This window comes from Spea bombifrons, chromosome 9, assembly GCF_027358695.1.
Source record: "Spea bombifrons isolate aSpeBom1 chromosome 9, aSpeBom1.2.pri, whole genome shotgun sequence".
In the NCBI taxonomy this organism is placed as follows: domain Eukaryota; kingdom Metazoa; phylum Chordata; class Amphibia; order Anura; family Pelobatidae; genus Spea; species Spea bombifrons.
The window spans coordinates 6,403,526-6,428,047 of record NC_071095.1 but is presented as its reverse complement, the minus strand read 5'-3'; the positions used below and the strand labels follow the sequence as shown (position 1 = coordinate 6,428,047).

At 35.1% G+C, this 24,522-nt stretch overlaps 1 protein-coding gene across 1 annotated transcript in view; it reads right to left on the bottom strand.

The window, feature by feature from the left end:
- Window positions 1-24,522, bottom strand: part of MDGA2 (MAM domain containing glycosylphosphatidylinositol anchor 2) — a gene marked incomplete at its 5' end in the record, with an annotated part of 232,745 nt that overhangs the window by 1,120 nt on the left and 207,103 nt on the right. Inside the window, 7 exons of the mRNA XM_053475433.1 lie at window positions 77-182; window positions 2,592-2,722; window positions 6,446-6,604; window positions 8,050-8,205; window positions 12,249-12,269; window positions 13,449-13,626; window positions 21,293-21,441. Coding sequence (XP_053331408.1) covers window positions 77-182; window positions 2,592-2,722; window positions 6,446-6,604; window positions 8,050-8,205; window positions 12,249-12,269; window positions 13,449-13,626; window positions 21,293-21,441 — 900 coding nt within the window. The remainder of the gene's footprint in view (window positions 1-76; window positions 183-2,591; window positions 2,723-6,445; window positions 6,605-8,049; window positions 8,206-12,248; window positions 12,270-13,448; window positions 13,627-21,292; window positions 21,442-24,522) is intronic.

Below are 24,522 nucleotides of genomic sequence, written 5' to 3'. Positions count from 1 at the left end.
AAGTGCATGGGATTGTAATGTGTACAAAATCAGAAGAATTTTATTATTAACATAAAAAATTAAAAATACAACATACTAGTCACAGGTTGATCTATTCTTGTACATTCTCCTTCCACGATAGAGATGTCATCTATAGCAATGTCTCCTTCTATACCGTTACCCCGAACACCTTCAAATATTAACTGTAAAGGCAAACAGAAACATTGATTTTAGGATGTACCTGGAAAGAGGGAAACAAATGGTCATTTCAAACCATCTTACGTAAGTGGTTGTGATACTTTATGTGCACTTTTCTTCTACAAACCCCAGGGCCCTGGTATGAAAATTGCCCCCTTGGCCCCCAAATTCACCAAGCAACATGTGCCACCTCTTCCCCGAAACAGCTTGTGTGCACCACCTTTTCTGCCAAACAGCTTGTGAGTGCTCTCTTTGCCCCATGCAGCTTATCAGTGCCATCCTAACCCCCAAACAGCTTATATGTATCATTTTATGCCACCAAACAGATTGTCTGTGCCATCATTGTCCCCTCCTCCTCCAACATACACTCAGGCACACATATGTGAACACACTTACACAAATTTACACATGCTAACACACACAATTACAAATACCTACTAACACACTTGTACACACTTATTCTAACACTCCCTCTCACCACTTACACATTCATGCTCACACACACTTACACATACATGTTCACACACACTTACATATAAACAACTGTGCTCACACATACATCCACGCTCACACACACTTATACTTAGCATCCATGATCACATACACTTATACATAGACATCCATGCGCTTATACACTTATACATAAACATTCATGCTCCCATACACTTATACACAGACATTCATGCTCCCATACACTTATACACAAACATTCATGCTCACATACCCTCATACATACATACATACATCCATGCTCACACACACTTATCGATAGACATTCATGCTCACATAAATATTAATGCTTTCATAAATACAAACATACATACCCCCTACCTCCCGTCTGTACCTCCTTAGCTCTCCTGCAGCTACCTCGCAGCTCTCTTCTCTCCCCATGCCAGTTCAAAATTGCTTAGAAAGGGCCCTTGAACCGGCACGAGGAGACAAGTGGTCCCAGGGGTCTCCTGGGTCCACTAGAGGGATGGGCCCCGTTACGACCCCTGTAATTACACCACTGGTAAAAAAAAAAACATTACTCCCCTCATTAAAAAATGTTTGTGTCCATCCTTGCATGGACAGTTATTATCGTTCTGCAAAAACTATGATCCGATTTATCGTGGACATTACAACTATATATATGTGTGTTTAAAAAGCATGATTAAGAAAGATATTACTGTGAGTGCTAAGTCCATAGTAAAATGTTTTCTTTTTGCAATTCCTTTGTGGAAAGGGCTTTGTTTTTGGAAGAAAAGCTAAGCCAAAATCAAAGCCTAAATATATAAAAAAGATATTATATATCCTGCATTTTTTTCTACGGATTAGTCCTGACTTTCAAACCCTGGGGTGGCTTTTATTTTTGTTTGGCGAAAAGTCCAGCTATGTTGGATGCATTTCTTATGATTTCTCAGAATAAACAAATAATGACTTCCGGCGTGCCAACTAGGCGCTGTGTCCTGCCAGGTCTTTAAAGCCAGAGGAAACATACTTATGTGTTTTATGTATGACCATGATTAACAAGGTCGCAAAAAATCCTCAGAACATAAGTAAATGTCTCTAGATTGTCAAATATTTATTTGGGTCCAATCCCTTATACATTTTACAAACTAAATATAATTTACATTTTTATTATAAGATAAATCCCCATTTTTTTGGTTTATGTGAGAGTATGGGATTCCCACTACAAATCCATTGTACTAAACATCTGTTTGTGCTTTTTGTTTGTAAATAAGTGCATTACTTTCAAAGATCTTTGGTTTGAAAGTTTAAATGGAGGCAGAGATCTGCGTCACCAGTTATTTACCTTTATCAACTACACATTTCTCCTTTTTCTTTCCCCCCTTCCCTAACAAAGGCTACCTGGACCAATCAACGCCAATCAGCCACTTAAAAAACACACCGGAGAAGTACTTTAACGAGGGGGAATAATCATAAATGAAGATACTTTTCCCTATGGCACAAGTGTGAGGTGGACTCCTACCACCTATATACTGCTTAATTAAATATGTAAACTCATACTTAGTACTTATTTAGTATATAGAATATGGGGAGAAATGTTAAATTCACTTTATATATGGAAGTTATAGTTTGTCAACGTCCTTTACTCAAACCCTCATCTCTTCTCTCTGTGTTGTTGCTGTACATATTTTTGAAGAACCCGTGGAGATGATACCATAGAGAAGACTGACTCAAAGGGAGAGATTTACATCCAAAGATCCATAAAATCTTCCCAAAACGGTCCCTTAAAACATAGAATTCTAGATAATTCCTTAATGAGGAGCCTAGCTCTGATTAGATTTTGGCAAATGTACATAGTGACGCTGGTGGAAAGGTCAAGGAAGCTGAATGTCCAACAAAATAATGATTTTCACGATCTGTGAACGTTATGATAACAGCAGATACAGTGTCTTTAGGTTTCATACCTGGAATGAAGAGGTCGGGTGTATATTGACACGTGCTTGGTTCCATTGCTCTCCTTTATTTCCATTGGCAGACCACACTTCAACTTCAGAAGTAACTTGTCCTTTTAGTCGAAGGTAAGTATTTAATGTCCCTAAAAAAAAATAATGCAAATATTGTGTTAAAATACGGGACAGGTAATATTTTCTATTGGGAAGCAAATGTACAAACTATTTAATGCTATATTTTGTTTGCACCCCTGGTGATAAAATTCATGTAGTTATTTTATATGTTTCTCATTTGTCAAAACAACATATTAACGTATACAAGAAGCGTAATCTTCCCAAGAGGCAAAAAAAAAAACCCCAAAAAAGATTTTTGATCATTTTTTAAATTAAAAATAGCTTTAAAATACCCCCATTGATCAAAATATTATTTTAACTTATAGTTAGCGTTTTTTGTTTGTTTTTATGTTTCTAAAAAATATACCGGAAAAAAAACAGATATCTTAAAAGATGGTGGTGTGTTGATCCTCACATTAACCCCTTAAGGACAATGGGACTAAACCCATTGAAAACAATGCACTTGGAGCCCGTACATGTACGGGCTTTGTCATTAAGGGGTTAATAAACCAAAACGTCCTATAAATGGACAATTTAATTTTAATTGTTAAATAAAGACTGACGAAGGTTAGGGTTGTGTTGTTAAGACTAGCAGGCAAAATAAATTATTTTGGTTTTAAAGTCTTGATAATGGAATGTCCTCCTAGAGAACATTTAAGTAAAGGCACGCATTTAAGGGACGTAATAAAACTAATCTAATCCCATAAAAGCTTTTATTCTGCCACATTCAAAGTCTTCTATAAAAAAAAAGTCAACATTCAATGAACAGACAGATATCTATTTATTTCTCATATAAAGGTAAACCCCTCTTGGTCAAAAATGAATATTAGAAAAATAAAATAACATAATTTAAACTGATTTTTTTTCAGACTGACCCCTCGAAATGTGGATTCCGGAGAAGAAAACAAATTCCAATCTTGGGTGCCAAGGGATTTATTGAGTGCTCTGAACTATAACGTGTAGAATTTGGGAAAAGAGGCAGATACGTTTTACTAACCTAACATAGTTTCTTGAACCTTTTTCGCCAAATAATATTTTAATGATTTGGTTTACGAATTAAATTGTAACGAAAGGCTCCCATAACTATTCTCATGCAAGCGGGGAAATACTGTTTCAATGATTAATATGGCGAAAATTTTAATGCATTAAAAGCATAAAAATGTAGATTTTCTTAATATTTAGGAGGTCACATTGTTAATTATCTGGATTAATTATAGTTCAATACTTCTAGTCTTTATATTTATTGCAGGAAAAAAATAGGTGTACTAAAATGTATTTTGAGAATACAAGTATTGCCGTATATATATATATATATTATTTTATATGCATTTTTCTCAAGATAGAGATAAAACGCAACAATGTGAAAGGACCCAATAAAGACAGGATAATCTTTAGCATCTGACTATTCACGGAGGATCGTGAATTACACTTTATAACGAACTGGGATGAGATTAAAAAAAGGTTAGGAACAATGGGATCGGGAAGATCTTGACCCCCGGAGAATTCTGTGAAATAGATGCGTATATCTAAGTCTGAGGTCATTTAAAAATGGCTTCAGATTATTGAAAAGAAAAAAAGGAATTGTTTAGGAACAAATGCTTTTCTCAAAGTACCAAAAGTACCAACGCTAAGATTTTTTTCCCCCCAGAACACCACGAAAAGGGTAAAATAAATTGAACAAAAATTAGAAAGAGTACGCTCGTTTTTTTTTTAAGACTGCATTCTTAACCCAATCTGAAGCAAGGTTTTTAAAATGTTGCAATATTGCAACCATTAGAATGTTCAAGACGATTAACCCCTTAAGGACATCGGGCGGTCCATAAACCCATTGAAAACAATGCATTTACGGGCTTTGTCATTAAGGGGTTAAATATAAATATTTAGAAATATGGCCACTGATGTCATAAGTTATCTTCCAGGTTATCTCTGAGCGGAATTCACATTATGTCTTACTACAGTTAAACCCAATATCCTCGATAATCTAATTGGCTTTCAACAGGGAAGCTTTTTTTGTTTCTGAAAGGTCTCTCTACTCGTGCGGAATTCGAGAGGAAGGTTTTGTGTGAGGTCCGTGGAAGATTAGAGTGGCATCTCCTATTCAGCGAGGATCAAGTGGTATTGTTAAGGGAGGAAGAAAATGCAACAACCAGCTTGTAGTACAAGTCAAAAGGTTAATCTGGTCTCCGAAACGTCAGGGTTTGTCTAAGTATTGATACAGGTGGTTAAACGTTTCTTTCCTCCAAGGATGCGTTTCTTTTACAAGTAATGGCCAATAAGAGTTACGTATAAATGGGAGTAAAAAACCCTAACATGTCAAACGTGGTCAAAGGTATTTGTTATTGCAGAAGAAAACACATATCTCATAGAAATATAGAATTTTGACGGCAGATAAAAAAAAACAATCGGCCGCCATCTAGTCTGTCCCGTTTTTCTTGGATGTAGACTCAAACCATATTTCTAGCCACACTCGGAAGATTGATTTTTAGATTGAAACTACTACCAATAATGATATATAAAAATCTAGATTGCGCACAGGAAACCATAAATTGAAAGGAAATCCATAATGGTGGACAAAAAAAATACAAAAAAATTTTAAAACAATAGTAAGAAAGGTCCTCTAAATAAAATTTTCTGAACAGTTTTGTTTCTCTTTCACACTCTCTTACAATCTCTCAAAATTTCTCTTTCACGCTCTCTATCAATGTTTTCCTTTATTCTTTATCAACCGCTTCCGTATCCCTGTCTTTTTTTTCCCAGCGCTGCCCTTCTTGTCCTTCCGTCTTCTTTTTTTTTGGTCTTCTTTTTTTAGCTTCTCCCCGCTATCTGCTGCATTGTCCAGGGCTCCTGGAGCACTTCCGCAAAAAAGGCTGGAGCACCGATACATCCCCTCTCCTCAAATGTTCCTACGAGCATGGATCTACTTTTGAAAGAAACATTGGGTTGACCTCACACGGTAAGTTGAAAGCCTGGTAACCCTCAGAGGACCTAAAAGCCCTAGTTCATGGTAAGAAGGTATGCTGAATAATTAAATGAATGAATTAATCGCTATCCAAAAGATTAACAAATGGAGAGTAACCCCTAAGATGTGTATGATCTGAAGAGTTGTATCTTAAATGTAATAAAGAAGCGAGAACATAAAAATATCTACGCTCGTTTAGAGCCAGGGAAATGCAAGGAATTTTATAGATTCAGCCGAGGAGCTGTCTTTCGAACCTTTCCACGTCCGGACGTAAATCAACAAGACCCATCGATAGACGAATAATCACCTGGTATAGCTCGGAAAATTTATGTCAGCTTTACTGTATGTGTGTTACTGAAAAGTCTGCGTGAAAAACTTAAGATAACGGTAAAGCGGAATCACTGAACAGAGAATCGGGAACAAACATATCGACAGAATGTGGAATCTAAACATCCATTCCAATGATTCAGGTCAGGAGCAATCAGTCAAATAGTAAGGATGCTAAGAATTGATCATGTGTTGCTGCTGAGACACACGGATGATTACACACAAACCAAACATACATACACTCTCTCTTTTTTTTTGCCACTGTAGAACGCAAAGTAAAATAGAATCTGCCGGCAGATCAGACCCATTTGCCCCGTCTTGTCTGCCCGATTCTCCTGCTGTAAAGACTCAAACCTTAATCAGATGTACTAGACCAGAAGGTGACCTCGGATACATAATAAAACAGATAAAAATGCTTTATCAAGGTCCTCATGAGGATAACATACAATAGTCTCTTATATTCACCTACCTATATGCCTTCCATACATGTGATAAAAGAAGCTGAAACAGTACGCTGTGTTGCTGGATCCATATGGATTTTTTTGGGCTATATTGAATAACGGGCTGAGTAATCGTGCCTTATCTCCTTCCATACGTGGACGAGATGCTTCTATGTACATGTAGAAACCTGAAACAAAAAAGGAGTATAGTTACCGGCTGACATAGTGTGCAGAACCATACGGAATGGGTAACTAAGTTAAGATAATGATTTAAAAATGAACTGTACATTACGCAAGGTCAGCTTAGCCCTTATTATGGGACACATGTGTCAGGGTTGGACGATAAATAATAAAGTTAGTGAGTGAGGTCAAACTTCAGCTATGAAGACTTCTACGAACCCTCACTTTCCCAACACTGTCTGACGGATGCGCTAGATGCAAATATTGATGTATAAGCTTTAGATATTCCCGTTAAAGCTTCCATGGAGGTGGTTCTAATGGATGGAAGCAGCCATACATAGAAACATAGACTTTGCCGGCAGATCGGCCCCATTCGGCCCGTCTAGTCTGCCGGGTTCCATCTTTTAAAGTCTCAAACTCTAATCAGTCGTTGGTCTCAATTTAGAGTCAGTAGCCATATGCCCATCCCATGCATGTCCCTGTATCCATCCGCTCTAGAAGGCCCAGACTGGCCATTTGGCATGCTAGGCATATGGTGGGCCGCTGGCTATCAGCGTCACAAATCCACATATAACCTAGTGTGTGGCTACCAACATATCCAGCTATTGGCTGCACTTGCCTCGGCCTTAAAGTACCAGGTCTGCCTTGTCATCTCCAGTCCAGCCTGCGCCATATCATGCCAAATCAATCTTGCCTAATGTTCTGGATAGACTTATACTTACACTACACATATTTAAATTCCCTCGCTATATACCTCTACATGTTTACTTGGGGGTGAATATGTTCGCAAATTATTCTTTAAATATTTGAAAAAAAAACATATAGTGTATGTTAAAAAGATTTAAGAAAAACACACACGTTTTCAAATAAAATCTGGATCTAGTAAGGTCAATTAAGTTTATTCTTATTTTTTTGTGAATTACACTGTTTTAGGCTTAAGTTCTTTTTCGGATTTTCAATGATTTATTTCTTTTCCGACTGGAAAATAAACTATTTTTTTACTGAAAATTTGGTTCTGTGGGAGTAAGTCTAAATTATGTACTATACAGTACTAATAGTTGCCAATTTTCTATTCACTGGTCGTAAACATTAAGGGACATGCACAATACAGCTAGAACATTTTAGTGCCTTTAAAATCACTTCAATGGTCCATCTACCGATCTCCAGCAGTTGTATCCAGTATGACCAGCTGGGGATATCCGAACCATTTCAAATTATATAATAATAAAATAATTCCTTCCAACAGGCCATCTTCTATAGTTTTTGCATTATTATTAGTATGACGACATAATAAATTCAATTAAAAAATACAACAAAGATTTCTTAATGCGGTACATAGCAAAGTTATAAAATGTTTATGAATATTTTTGTGATGTTTTGCTGATTTTTCCAGTTTTCCAAAAATAATTTAAAATGTACCAGAGAGCACCCATTACCATGGAACAGGCATTACCATGTTTCGAGCCTCCAGCATCCGTAGTGGGTCCTGTGTTCGGAGTGTACCTAGTGTCTCTTGTGCTCGCGCTTTGCTTCGTCCATTCGAAGACATCTGTATCGTCTTGGGTGAACAAGCAGATGTTGTTGTCTTCAAACCCACAATGGAATTCTCCTGAAAACAATGGATATAGGGGACAAATTAGAATTTTCCTCCTCTTCTGTTATCAATCCTCTAGTAGATCATACGAATAGTGTCCTCTTCTCCTTCTATACTAATGTATGTTTGTTTCGTGTATTGTACATTTTAACGTCTTTGGTAGTGTCGCATTCGTCCTTTTTATAGTAGTGCTGCGTCATCTGATAGCGCTCTATAAGTAAAATGTAATGTGAAATCTCATTGGAGGAATCTAGAGAGTTTTTTTTTTTTGCTTACAAGGAAGAATCAATTGATATCTCCAGAGTCAGAGAAGCAAAAGAGAAACATATAGCAAATAAACACAAACATACTACAAACTAAACAAACAGAGTAGTAACAGCAATACTTCTATTACTAGTATAGTATAACTAGAGGCTTGTAGATGAGTTAAAAGACTTCTGCTACCCAACAGGGCGCATGTTATGTTTTTATGCATAGATATAAGACCCTATGGGCTACCAGCCCGCCGGGCAGTTGCCAAGTCCATAGATGCATCAGAGGGTGTTCTCGAATGTCATGGCAGTGGTGGCATTATGCAGGGCCAACATTGCCCTTATATCAGAATAGACTTTCATGGTTGGCTTTCATAATGCATTGTAAAATCATAAAGCTTAAATATTTCAACTACTGCAAGCTCCCGTTTAAGTGTTATAACCTGTTGTCTCTGTAAGTCATTTTGTTATGTTATATACTAATTGTTATGTCCTGTCTACCCCCTTTGTACAGCGCTGCAGAATCTGACGGGCACTACATAAAACAATAAATAATAATAATATATTAATAATATAAATATAATATAATAAAATAAAAACATGATCGACCATGATAAACTGTACATATTTTCATAATATCGATTTACTAAAGAAATATTGTTCTTGGTCTGAAAGTTCCGTCTATTGTTAATTTTTAACAGTAGAATACAAAGCAATTTTCTGCATTTCTATTAAAAGAAATTAAATCTATGTAATGACTCTAATTATAAAAAAATGAACAGTTAAGAATGTTTCTAGGTAATATTATTATAATTATTAATATTATTATTCTTATTATGTTTTTTTTTCTTCTTTTCACATGGTCTCTGATACCTACAGAGAGTTCCAGCAGCTGAAGCTAGAGGTGGTCTTTAATGAGGATATTTGCTTTGTTATTGTGTACCTTGGGTACTTTACTGAGATGATAGATGAATCATATGATTTCCTTTACATCTAGATAACAAAAGGTCACACTCTCAGCTGGTTTCTGAACCTATAAACTGCAAATAATCCGAGTCGCCGCGTGAACCAAAGAAAGATTAATAACAGCCTTTTATGCTTAAGGACATTTTGAACAGGTGTATTTGTACGAGGATTTATATTTGAACAATATTCCTGTTTTGTACCCAGAATCTAGTTTCATAGATACCTTCTATTCTGCCCTGTGTATTTAAATAATAATAATAACAAAACAGCCATTTTCATATTCGCCAGGAATACATAAATATACATCATTTATTTCTCGAGTTTAGCTACTTTAGTCTTAAATTTAAGGCAAAGTGTGTTCAGGGATCAGACTTTTTTTTCTGCATAGCATTAGTCACGACGTTATGCAGCCAAATGTGGCTGCCTGCTCCAATGAAATCATTAGTCCCACTGCAAATTAGGAGTAATATAGTGAGTTGAGCTTTGGTCAGTTGTTAGGTACTTGCGTTTTAGTGAATGGATCTGAAACAGAAGACTCAGGTCCGGCAGCAAAGTGTATAGTTTCCAAATGGAAGCTTTCCGTGGCTACTTTGATGTACATTCTGTTACAACTATATTACATATTATATATTATATCTTTTTTTTAAATAATTAAGTGGAAATTCATGGGCACTGGAATGCAAACAACATCGGAAACCTGATTGTCTCTATGGAATCCTAGTTTTCCCGGGGTAGAATGTGGTATATTTGCTGCCCACTTTCGGACATAGATGAAAGGTTAGCTTACGTCTACATGTGAAATATTAGAGTGTCTTAATTTGTTTAAAAAATCTTGTTCTTGTAGTAAAGAATTACAGATCTGTATTAAAATTTTATTTTATTTTTTCTTTTCTATATACAGTAGCTATCTACATTTTTGGTCCTAAAATATCTCCAGTTTTACTTCCATTTTAGATAAATTCTATATTTTTTATTCTAGCATTTACAGAACTAGCGTCTCACATTTTTGCAATGCACTACAACCTTGGATCAAACTTATCTTGGAAACTTGGAGATCTTATAGAAAATCTAATTATACCGGAGACATTTTGTGGGGGGAAAAAAATATGAGGATTTTCAGGTCATGACAACGATGAAGCCAATGCACAAACCGTTAATTAAAAAAAAAATCTAAAAAAAAAAATACGCTGAAGCTGGGGTTACGGAGAGGTTTAAGAGCAAAGCGCTCAGAAAAAAAAGCGGTCTTTAGCTGGAAGATAAATGGTGTTAATTTCAAAAGTACAGGAATACATAAAAAAGCCTTAAAGGGCAACATATGAACTTTTGTTCTGACTCAAAAATATGTGGTCAGGAAACTTCTATGTTTCCCCGCAGGCTTAAAACCACATCTTCTTATGAAATAACTCCCAAATTAAGTAAGTCACGCTGTGATGCAGAATTTTTTTATGTGGAATATTTGTACTTTTAAAAACAAGTGATGTATCAGCTGTATAATATCAATAATCGAACAATTAAAAATTGTATTATAAAAAATCAAAAGAAAATATGATCCGGCTATATATTTAGTCTATATAACAAGATAAATGAGCCAGAAATGATATGTTTTTAACTATATTTAAGCCTTTCACTACATTTTCGAATTTGGAACATCAGGAATGGGAGTGGCTGGGAGAGTAGAGTTCTACCAAAACATTTTACCGAACAAAGCACTTATTGAGAACTATTTATCTGAATAAGCAGTGCTGGACAGGCGATGATGGGGTGATGTAAGGTTGTGCAACATCAAGTCCGGAGTAAGGGAGTGTAGGTCGAGGAGTGCTGTCAAATGGCATGCTGCCAAGAAAGAGGATTATGTGTTATTAATGCAACCCCCTTAATGCTGGAGGGCAAAACATCTTCATGTGTGTGTAGGTTTGTGTGTGTAGGTGTGTGTGTATGTGAATTTAATGTATTCATTGCTACCTTCACCCTCTAATTAATCATTTTTAATATCAGAATGCTTCCAAATATGTTTAGAAATTAAAGATTGCAAGCTCACGTGGCCAGGATCTACTTTTTATATGTGTTTAGTCACAAAAGGGTTAGAGGCTTTATTATTAATAGGCGTTATTGAGAGCCCTCTTCGCCTGTCGTTTCTTTACTAATTGTTATGTCCTATCTACCCTTGGTACATCGATGCAGAATCTGATGGCGCTATATAAAACAATAAATAATAATACTGCTAACGTGATTGAAATTGAAAAAGAAATGCATTGGCTTAAATACACATTAGGTTTATAAAATGTGATGGGGATCAGTATATATTCAGAAGGTGTGATAAGAGGTTATTCTGTGACATGAACATTTGTGTGTATGGCTGAGAAGTACTGTATATGTTTGAGCGTGTGTTAATAGAGAATTCTGTCTGCGTTAGGCTGAGAGTGATCTGTGTGATTGAGTGGCCCTCAGTATATTGATGTTTGTGTCTGAGTGGCAATGTGGGGGAAGGGTTAGTATGAGTGAGTGTTTTATTAAAGGGACACTCCAATCACCATATGTTGCTTTCAAATGAACATGTACTGAAAATGCTGGAAACATTCATCAGAATCCCCTTCTATGTATTTGTGTCCCTGCCCCTCCCCCACCCGTGTAGTTGAAGGTTTTTTTGTTTTTTTTTTACATTTTTTTTAGAATAACCTGTGTTGTTCATATGACAAGCAAAATAATATCAAAAAAATAATATAAAAAAAAAAACAAAAAAAACATGTACGGGCTTTGTCATTAAGGGGTTAAACATTGTAACAAGATACGTAACATATGTAATAAGATATAGCTAATGATCTTCCATATTCAAATACTTACTTAAATGTGGATTAATAGGAGCTGTAAAAAAAAAACCAAAAAAAACATATTATTATGGGGGAAAATACATGGAAAAAAAAAGTCATAATTATTTTTCTTTAGCATGAAGACCTTTCGTTAGTGACATTAAATGAAATTGGTAGAAAGCCTGACACGCATTGAGGGTGCACGAGATTAATGTGCACGGTCCTTGCGGCATGAAGTGCGCGGGAAATAATAGAGGGATTTTGTGCAGAAGCCGGATTTCATAACTACCATGCAAATGTTTTTTTGAATTTTATTTCCTATCACAATGCCTGTAACCACACAGAGAATTAAAACTCAAAGAAACAGTGCTTCCCAGCTTAATGTTAAGTTACTAATTATAGAGAAATTCCTTAAACTGCTTTTCTGCTTGTCAAGCCCAATTATTCTGTAGTTATTGTAAAAGGAGTCCCCTAAGCAAGCAGCCACACTGACTGCCAATGGCTTGCCAGTTATTAAGTATATATATATATATATTTGTACAAAAAACAACATGGAATATGTATTCGACATTATATATGTAATAATAAATCTGTTGTATGCTTCCTGAGTGATTAATTTGTTATATTGGATTCCAAATGCATTTTATAATAATATATCTCCCTGGGAACATTAATAAAAATTATCATATAACAATTATATCAATAACAATACTTGAGGACTGCGAGTGGACTGTATTTCAGTTTGATGATAAGAATTTAATAATAATTTAACAAATTTTTTTTTTAACCCCTTAATGACAAAGCCCGTACATATACGGGCTCAAAATGCATTGTTTTCAATGGGTTTAGGGACCGCTCATTGTCCTTAAGGGGTTAAATCCCAGCATTGGCGTCCCCTTGAAATAGAAGCTGGAACTGTTACAAGACATGTGGATAAAATAAAAGTTCAAGGGAATAGCTCCAGTTGGCCAAGAACCTTGAGAAAAAAAATGGGGTAGAAACTATTTGTTTTTAAAATTGTTCATTTTCTGACGGGTTATAAACAGGTACAGCTAGGGATTTGAAAAATTTGTGAAAAAAAAAGTGAACTTTTCTCTTTCACACATAGAAAATTCAAGGTAGTTAAAGTTATGTGAGTTGAGAACTTCCTCAAAGCTTGGAGGACGGGGATTTCGACAACAGAAGAGAAGCTACATAGTACACAAACAGCTCAATGATATAAAATGTAACTCACCGCTATACTTTATCACACGAATTGCTGAATCTCCTTCACCAAACCTACTGATAGGAGTCAATCGAATCTCGTAAGGTTCGGGCTTGACCAGTTCCGTAAGATTGTTGGTAATTAATTCTCCTTTTTTGATGTTTCCATCAACGGTGATTTCAGTTTCCCACCAGCGTTGCTGTCCTGCCTATTGTTTAAATGAAATAACAATTAATAGATAACACTTAAAATTCCTTACCTTACTGAAATGTGTATTATAAGAGCTTAGTGGATGAGATCATTGAGCCTTTTAGCATTCTATATCTTATTCTTTGTTCTAAGTTCTTGGACTATCTTTACTGGGACCATTAAGGCAATTGACATTTTGTGTTAAAGATCTATTATTGAAAATTATATTATTGATCTAATGAGATATGGGATGTGCAATTATTTATTCCTTTATATAGCACCACCATGTTCTGCAGCGCTGTACAATTTGTAAACAGGACATAACAAGTCCAGGTGCAGGTCTCCATCATCCAATACATAATCAACAAAAGCAAATGCACTACTTTTGTTTACACCAGTACATACTACATAAAAAAAAACACAGAGTAGCAGAAAAATGGTCACATATTATGTCTGAAATGGTAAAATTTAAATATATTATAAGCTACAACTATTAAAAAAAAATAAAAATATATATTTTACCCACCACTCTTTATTAGAGTTATCCTGGGTGGAACAGCCCATCATACACTATGCCCCTGGTGGCTGTGAGTGGAATTACAAGTAATAATTGACTAAGCCAAATATGTGGCAAGTGTATTACATTTGTCCTGTCTGGAGGAGGGGATGATTACATCTGTCGAACCTCAGACATGGGAAGAAGGGTTTTTTTGCAGATATTTTCCCTTTTTACTAAGCTCTAATCAAGCCTGAATTGTGAAGGTGAATTTAAAACGTATACCAATGAGGAAAAAACACTATCACTAATACTATCACTACATTTGAAATTGATATGAATTTAAAATGCCTACATTTCAGAATCCCACACAAGTAATTTTCTTACACCTCTCTCTATTCTGCCGTGGAAGCACTCAGAAAGTATGGATAATTATATACGTAAAGGTCAACCCTCAACCTCATCTACCAATTCGGTTCTTGCAGCACATCATTATGGAAATCGTATGCTATAACAAATAATGAGAACTTCTTCACCTTAATTATAACATATCTGGGGTGGAAAAAGTTTAAACTCAAACTGCATCATATCACCAAACCACCAACCAATGTTTCTTTTAATTCTAATGAAATAATATACAATTATGACTTCTCTGTCTTTTTTCTGTCCCATGGTATACTTCTTGATTGTAAGCTCTTTGAGCAAGGCGCTCCTTACCGCTTGTTTCTGTAAATCGAATTGTTATGTAATTTACTACTTGTTTTGCCATTGTACAGCGCTGTGGAATATGATGGTGCTATATAAAACAATACATAATAATAAACAATAATTTAAAATAATTCCAAATAAACCTCTATAAAAAAGGATAAAAATTCAAGAGAAATTAGATCTTTTTTATAGATTCTTGTATTACCTTTACTTTGTGTGCTAATAAATTCACCTTAATCTCCAGTGTTCTAATTACAAATCTTCTTAAGACTTACATAGATTAACAGTAAATCTAAATCTAATGCCTGTGGTTGGAAAAATCCCAATAATAAGGATTTGTGCTCAAGAAAGTATTATAAAAGGAACTGATATTAATTGAAATATTAGAAATATTTGCTCTTCGTCAGGGGAACCAAAAAGGTGCATTATAGACTTTTTTTGTCATCTTATTCTGCATCTTAAATTAGTATTCTGCACGAGATTGATGGAGAATGATTGAAAACCTTAATTTAATGATTAAGATTTCTGAATATCCTCCATCTGTAGGCAATATTTTTAATTTAACAAAGCCATCTGGTTTTATAATGAAATAATAATTAATTGTAAAGTGAATTATTAGGTAGCTGGAATGCTAATGCCATTTAAGTATATTTAAATGTAATACTGTTTAGTGAATATTGATTAGTATGTCCTTTAAGTAAATTGAAAACACAGACATACTAAGGATTTAGATCTTGCAGGTTTTCAATACAGTATCTGTCGACGGTTAAAAATATTCCATAAAAAGCCTCAAACATTATTTTAAAAAAAAAGTCAATTGTAAACCATACTGTCCATGCAGAAGATGGAATAAGGGATATTTTCTTCTTCTTCTGATTCTGCTATATATTCCTTATGTGATTCCCATTTAGAATTAAGCAATAATTTATCAGCGTCCTGAAAAACATATGGTGACTTTTTTCGGCTGCCTAACCAAATCTCGTTACTTCCAACAGTATCAAATATAGCCTATGACACTGATTATCAAATAAATCCATCTACTGAATGAAAGTAATTTAATAATATCTTCCAAGGAAACATTACGTTAAGTCTGCATTGAATTTTTATTTTATTTCCTAGTCTCTCTTCTGTATTATTTGGATAATGGAGCATCTATCATGTTCATTATTTGACATATGTAAATCACAGTTGTACACGCTGATGTACCAGGCAGGAGTTATTATACACATGTAGGGAAAGGAGGCATTACTTTTGGAACACAAGACTCTTGTGATATTGGTATTAGAGCCCAAGGAACATTTAGAATATCAATGAACTGAAATATAAGTACATTACAGCTCTTATAAATCATTCCAAACTCGCTGGAAGAAAATGCAGACTCAGGAGAATTTGCATTTCGCCTACATCCCTCTAAACCAAAAAAGCAGAACAAACTACTCTGTAATGGTGTACATACATCATCCATCAAAATCTAAGAGGTAGCCGGGTCTCAGAGACGGAACATGCCAGGAATTTAAAAAAATGCTAATTTTTAAACAAAGTTTTAATATTTTCCTAATCTTGATTTTTCTTGTTTGGACATCAATTCTTCACCTTCATTAAACTATCCGAAACCATATAACTGTTGGAGTATAAAAAAATATAAAAAAATTGAACTATATATTTTTATGGTTTGGAGGCTTTGTATGCATTTAATAAAATTGTTAGAAGTTATTAGACATGACTAGGAATGAGAATGGAAGTTAGACTGGCTCCCGATTGTCCTCATGTTTTCTTGACCAGCCCATGCAACCAAACCATTGGGTTCAAACCCTACTTGAGCCAAAGTTAGCATATCCACATAATTTAGCCAACTACATACAGTGCAGTAAAATTGATTATATATATATATATATATATATATATATATATAGCATTGTGTTGTTTATTTATGTTGGGTTCATATACTTTGCCACACCAAATAGTTTTACGAATGTAACTGCAAAAGAGAGAAGGTGAACAAAAATACGAGAAGAAAATGAGTGTATTATTATTAAAAACCAAAAGCTCACGACTAGCCTTCATTGTTAAATTATGAAAAAGACGTCAAGTAATAAAGATATCACGTCGTAAAATGATTGTGTGCCCTTTCGGAGGTTGTCCAAAGAAACTCCCTTCAGAGCTTGAGTCGTATCACAAAAATATTACATGATCAGCAATATGCACTATAAAGAAAGCATATAAAAAAATATCAACTGTGATAATTTAAAAAAAATCACAAATTATGTGATGACATCTATAGGGACGGATCCGTGTGTCATTTTTTAGACTCAGATTGCAGATTCAGAGATACAAAACTAAGGTTTTCAAGTATAAATTTCAAGTATCTTAAAGAAAGGGTTACTCTCCATTACATACTTATGTGAGGTGTCTATGTGAGCAATAAGCTAATGGAAGCCCCTCTCTCCTCTTAAACAAGAAGATTACATTCATTCATAGTAATTATAAATAATGTTATATGACCTTAAATCTAATATGTGGTCCACTGAAAAAAGCATGGCGCACAGGAAGTGCATTAGAACTTCCTGTTTGGATTGACGGTAGGATTCCAATGCTACGCTAAGTGAAGGAACCTTTACATGAAAAGCAGACATGATGTCAGAGCTGGAAAAATATACCTCTTACTAACTTACAAATGGAACACCAAATAAAAATATTAACGACACAGGTGATGAATGGTTTCTGTGCTGGATTCAATTATAGTTTTATTTCCAATGTGACAGTTCCTTGGATAGATTAATTACCATTCTGTATTTCTTTAATTGACCCTTAAATTCCACATATTACATTTTGAATTCATGCTACTGGACATAAAAAAAAAACATGTCTGTTGTAGACTAGACTGAAGGGGTTTCAACTTCACAATTTCAAGTAACAATGGCATACAAAATTCTAATGAATGATGAAATGTTATTTTTTTTAAAAAAAAAAATATATATATATTTAATTTATGACTAATAATATCAAGCCATACCACTTAGTTAATGCGAGTTTATTTTGGCATTTCAATTATGTTTAATGCACCGTTTGCTCCTACAAGCTCACATTTTTAGCCTACTCTCAGTTTAGTGAATAAGCTCACCTGTGAAGTGTTGGGTAAAATAATCAGTTTGCTAAAAGTACAATATAATTTATTCATTTTAAAATATTTATTTTGAAATGATTTATAGTTTCTATTACCAATGAGATAATCTGCATTGCTGTACGAGCAATAATTTGCACAGTAGACGAGGTCTCGCTATTGTACAATCGCGTGGACTTAAGAGTTCTCCAGTAAGAGTCCAATTTAAAAAATTGGCAACATTTCAGAAAAATTCAATGGTCAACCTGGGGCAAACGAAACACTCAGTTAAGAATAATGAATCATTATTGGCGTTTAATTAAAACTGACATTTCAGTTTTGCAAGGGCTTTTAAATTAAGGAGTAACAAATATTAGTTTAAGCCATTCAGTCTCCCTGGGGAACGTGCCCTGTTCGTCTCAAGCCTGACATAAAACGCATTAATAATATTACTATTAAAACAGTTACATAATAATCAAGTAGAGGAGAGGAATAAAAAGAGGTATAAATTAACCCCTTAATGACAAAGCCCGTACATGTACGGGCTCAAAATGCATTGTTTTCAATGGGTTTAGGGACCGCCCATTGTCCTTAAGGGGTTAATATGGCATGGTTCCAACCTGTGGTTGGCAAAGCAGGCCCTAGAAGTCAACCACATATGTCATACGTGTTGGAACTGCAGGGTCCCCTACAAGCGATTGTGGAGAAAACATTCCTGTGATGTAGAAGAGGTTACAGAATGTCTCCGGAGCTGACTGCTAGCTATAGCCACTAGCAAAAGTCTTCTATGTAACAGTGTAAACTTTCTTTAAAGTTCTCTCTCTGGGAGGAAAGAATACATGACTGATTGCAACATCTTTAAATTTACATAAAACAAACAAACAAACAAAAAAGTTCTGGTCTCTGTTATTAGGCAGCATTTGGTCCACGTAGCAAGCAGCCTAATGTGGTTGCTTGCTACCGTGGTAACAAAGGATAAAAAAAAATAAAATGCCAGCATGCTGCCATCTGATCTACTACCAGATTCGCCGGCTGGCATGCTTGCAAAAAAAGCCTGATCCCTCCTACCAGGTAATCAATAGATCAATCACGGGGTGTCAAATGGCGCTTGTGGCCTTCAAAACATAAATTGGAATGGATGGTATGTTATTCTAAAAGGGAACAAATTTGCTTATTTCAAAATACATCCTTTTTTTTAAAATACATTTTCTTATCAGTAAATTTCCTATCCGAGTATAAATGATTGTATTAAGGAACTGTTAATTATACATAACACAACCACTGATGCATACCACTACTGATTTTGACCCAACTCCTTGACATCACCAAGTGTTTGAGTAAATGTAGGTAGGGAGAGAAGATAAGATATACAATTTGGCCCTCCCTATGCATGTTTGTAATTATCATCTCTATGGTAAAGATGGTCCCCAAATGGTTTAATATCCAACTTGACTGTGGGGTATTACTGAACCCTCCCTGGTGTCCAACCCACCGCTTTCCAAAGCATGATAGATTGTATCAATTCCTCTTACCATACACTTTAATGACTAACTAACACACTTTAGCAAAAAGACCTTACGGGAAGATTTATGACTCGAGTCTTCTGGAAACCAAGCCAACAGCATTGCTGATAAAACGTGACAAGGGTTATAAAATCGAGTTGCCGTAGATATCACATCCCACGTATCAAAACACCTTTGATCGATACAATTTCATTCAAATTCCAGTTACAAAAAATGTGAAATGCAAGATTCCAATTGTGTTATATATCATAGATAAAGCAAAACATCGCGAATGACTTAGAGGACATTGACTAAGATTGTGTCTTCATAACTAGATACTTTCCAGTGTTAAAATTACTTTCAAGTTTCAGGAACTATCAGTGTGTGCATGGCAAAGAAAATCAACAGAACATAAGATAAGGACACAAAGAACATTTATGAAAGAGAAGAAAGATAGAAATACGCTTGATTTACAATAAAGTATATTTCCGAAATATTCAATCCAAGTAGGAACTGGAATGTGAAGTGTGTAGTGTCACTCGAAACATAAACACCCAAAATGGACAGTTATGAAAGAAATGAGATAATTTAAAGATCTGTGATAATTGAAACCAACAAAGAACGATAACACAGGAGAAACCTGCATTTTTTTGCAGACCTTCAAAATTACATCATTTTCATGCAAGGTGTGAAGTTAATTAGTATGGCAGTAGGCGCCCCAAAATTTCCATAGAGGCTGGAAATGTAACCCTCGCTTTGCGTTTTTGGAGGTCTTAAATATTTATCGTCAAACGTCAATCAGGTTGACGATCAGGGCCTATTTCCCGATCTGATTTACAAAAAAAAAAATAAAATAAAAAGAATATCATTATAATAATATAAAAGTAAATAAACAAGCATACGACGCTCGGGAATCAGCAGCATTTTAGCGATTCTGGAGTCTGCCATTTTTCCCCATAATATCTCATGTCATCGTAATCAAATTAATCTTCTAGAAGATCATTTTTTGTAACGATTCTCAACTTTTAGCAATTGTAAGATGTATTATTAATTTTATTTTTTCAAAACATTGGGTCTTCCTGTCTCGCTACACTTGGAGGAGAGATTGCCTATATAATTTATGTTGGATTCTTTTAAAAAGCTAAGAGAGTGGCATAAACTAGGTATATAACTTAACCCCTTAAGGACAATGGGCGGTCCCTAAACCCATTGAAAGCAATGCATTTTGAGCCCGTACATGTACAGGCTTTGTCATTAAGGGGTTAAGCCTATTTCATATAACGAAATGCTTCTCATGGACCTTTCAAGTAAGTTAATATTCTCAAAGTTAAAAATGGTCCGATCTTTTTCTCGGCAACAAAACATTTAGCATGGAGGCTGTTTTGACAAAATAAGAATAACTAGTACTTTGTGAAATCAGATCACATATATATATTTTTTATTTTAAAAAATATGAAGAGGAGTAAAATATTTAGAGTAAGTGAAGACAACCTGGTATTACTTTCAGATACAGGAGTGGCCGTGGACAACGAGTAGGGTGTCAGTGGGTAGAGTATGGGAGTCAAAAGCAAATCGGGGTACCAAAAAAAGGACCATCAAGTTTGCTGTTCCTGTCCACCAACTAAAGCAATGGCGTAAAAAACATTCATTGAGGGCCACAAACAGGCCATTTTGACTTTGCCAGCTTTGGCATCTTGATTTAAAAGTTAATTACATTTCTTTGTTTTTGGGCTTAGATCCACAGGATTCCTGGCCGGTTTGTCGCCCCTGAGTACCGGAGTACCGGCCATGGAATCCGTGATTTCATTCCATCGAGATTCACTCAGTCATCAAATGAGACCCATACGCAACATATTGGAATACTGACTACGGCAATCACCTGTTTCAGTCCCAGACGATAAGCCAATATCCGATCCACGGCATCTGGGTTCATCTGTGTCCACTGTAAACTATAAGAATAAATACGGGCTTTGTTTTGCCAAAGAGGGTTATACGTGTCATAGTAGAATTCCGGTGGGTAGGCTTTCCCTGCAAACAAAATACAACAATGATTATAAGTGAAAAAAACCTCTTTGAGAAGAATTCAAATTCTTAGTTTTTTTTTAGTTCATTGCTAATAACAGCCGGTTTTACATTCATTCATCAGCAGAATCGCTGGATAAAAAAAACGAAGTCCGTACCTTTTTAATCTAAATAAAAATGTAGAAATATATTTATTATTTATACAGAGCTCAACAATCTGCAATACATTGATATTTTTACAAACACGGCTATACATTTTAATTTTATTTTCGCGATCAAATATTTAAGGTTTGTTCTTTATCCACAATATATTATTAATAGTTCTGGTTAATAATGCATACGGGTTTTTATTTTTGACTGGTTTCCATCAATAAGCGTTGCATCTATTTTTAGTACTGAAATTGCAGTTTGCTTGTTCAATAGATTATTACCTTCACTAAAACACGCTAAGCCAACACATTGCAAAGATCCATAATGGCGTAAATAGTGTACATTATCTGAATGATTAAGCTTTTAAGCATTCATTTTAGGGCAAGTAGGTGATATGAACCAATTATTTGTATGGTAGCCTGCAAAGATCTACATTTAGCATTGAGAAGGATTCTATAGATCCTAACCGTCGCTGGTATAAAACCCTTTCTAATAACTTATTTCCCATAATAAAATGGGACTAGGTGGGTTTCCGGGGTAAATCCTTGAGAGCAACAACAAAAGTTTTTTTTTTTTTTCAAAAAATTGCCCATATATCGGCCGATACCCGCACATAGGTTTATATTGACTGGTCTGCATAGAACTGTTCTTTACAACATTGCCATTATGGATAAAGTAGTCTTGAAAACACTCTGGAACATTCTATGTAAACTAGCACTCTGGAAACACGGAATTTGCCAGCATATCAGACCCAACTGGCCCGTCTAGTCACGCCATTTCTCCTGAAGTAAAGACTCAAGCCTTAATCAGTCGTAGGTCTCGTCTTAGATTCAGGAGCCGTATGCCGATCCCATGCATGTTTAATACCCTCACTGTATTACCCTCTACCACTTCTACTAGAGCAAAACCAACAAGAGAACGCAAAGAACCGAAGTAAGGGAAAGAACCAAATATACACCTCCAAAAAGTGCTCTGTACAAAGCCCATGGAGTATCTGTTTACTTGCTGGATGAAGACCTGGTTACATCTACTTGTAGGTGATTTAAGGCTAGATAAGGAATTACAGATACAAATTAAAGGTTCTCATGGAGGCTCGTGGGTTTATTCCTCTTATACTTGCCAACGGAACCATATTGGATGACAATTGGATTGATGTCCCAACAATATCCCAATTGGTGGGCATGCTAGCAGATGTACATTGCTGAAATCAGACACAATGGGAGAGACAGGACATCCCATGTTATGGCAATCAATGTTATGGGATTTCACAGTCCATATTAAGTGGGATGACCTGTCTATGATGTCATATCTGTTGGGCATCCTGAGAGAAGCTGCTAAAATGTTGGTAAGTATGGACTCTCGAAGAGAAACAATTGGTTAATTTTGGAGTTAATGCTAATGTTACTTTTTTTATCTGTTTAGCAACTAACTTGGAAATTAATATTTATTCACTTTTGCATGGAAGGGAAACCCAGATCCCTAAGCGATTGAAAATAACTAAGATTGAATTTGAACCGCCAGGAACTATCATAAAATGTCTTTCCTCGGTTACTGAGCTATTTTACCGTAAATAATGAGAGTATATTTTTAGCTTTCCTCAACCTTTCGTTACCCTGAAAATCTGAATTAAATACAAGATCAAAGAAGAAATATGTTCTTCTGAGAATATCCTTATTTGATAAATTACAATTCCTGTAGCAATGCGCTGTGGCGATACGGCATTAGTGCGACTCCCGACAAGGAGTCTAAAATATATACGATTTGATCAGCAGCAAAGTCGTAACGCTAAAGGCAGAGTTTAGGAATCCTCTCTGTCTTGTCACTCCTCCTTTAAATATAGTCCCTAAAGGAAACTCTTACAAGTAGGAATTACGGTTCTGCACTCTGCTGCTCACTATACATCTTCGTAACCCATCTCCTTAAGGTTTTTTTTGTACAAGAAAGGTCTTTTTAGGGCATTTTAAAAACTGACGTCTCCGTGTTGACCCAAGCAATGGGTAAAAACAATCATAAGAACATTTTTTTTTCCAGCATATGTTTTTTCCCCAAAACTTAGCAAACTCATGGAAGATTTTGTCATAGATGACCTTTGGGTGGTTATTCGCTAAAGAGTAAACTATAGGTGAGTTGAAATACGATGAAAAATATGGACTTTTTCATCCAAGAAGAGCCAAGTTGGCCCAGAATAACCAATAATTAAACAACCAAGACATCTAATTCTTCAAGAAAACACTTTATGTGCTGTTGTTTGAAATTGTAAGGAAACCAGCATTTCATCATAACTGAATTCATTTCTTGAAACGTTTGCTGTTTTTAGCTGTATATATAATAATATAATAATAATATATATAATAATAATATATAATTTTTTATTATTATTATCATTATTTTTTTTTTATTATTATTATTATTATTATTATTTTATTCATATGGATTCTGAATCTAAGACGAGATCAGGGACTGATTAAGGTTTGAGTCTATACAAGGAAAAACTGCTAGACTAGACGGGGGCCGAATGGGCCAGAAATTCAAGGTTTCTCTTAGACTCTATTTATATCTTTTTATTCTGCATTTAAATGCAGTTTAATATAGCATACTTTTGATTCTTTTAGATCTTCATTGGCCTACAGCTAATTGTTTTGCTTTTGTAAACTGACTTTCCTAAAGTGACAAGGATTACACGGATAAAGTTATTTGCTCAAGGTCACCGGATTTCGTTTTCTTAGTTACTTTGTGCCAGATGACGTCTGGAAGTTTAAGGCATTTTGATGTAAAAAAATGTAAATCTATTAAAATATGTACAGCGTTTGCTGCTCGTGAAACAAACAATTCCTCTTTCAGGCTTCATTTTCATCAAAGGGTCAGACATTGCATCATACCGTGTGATGCAACTTGTGATTAGAGGACATTATTTCACAGTGTTCTTCTAAACAATGA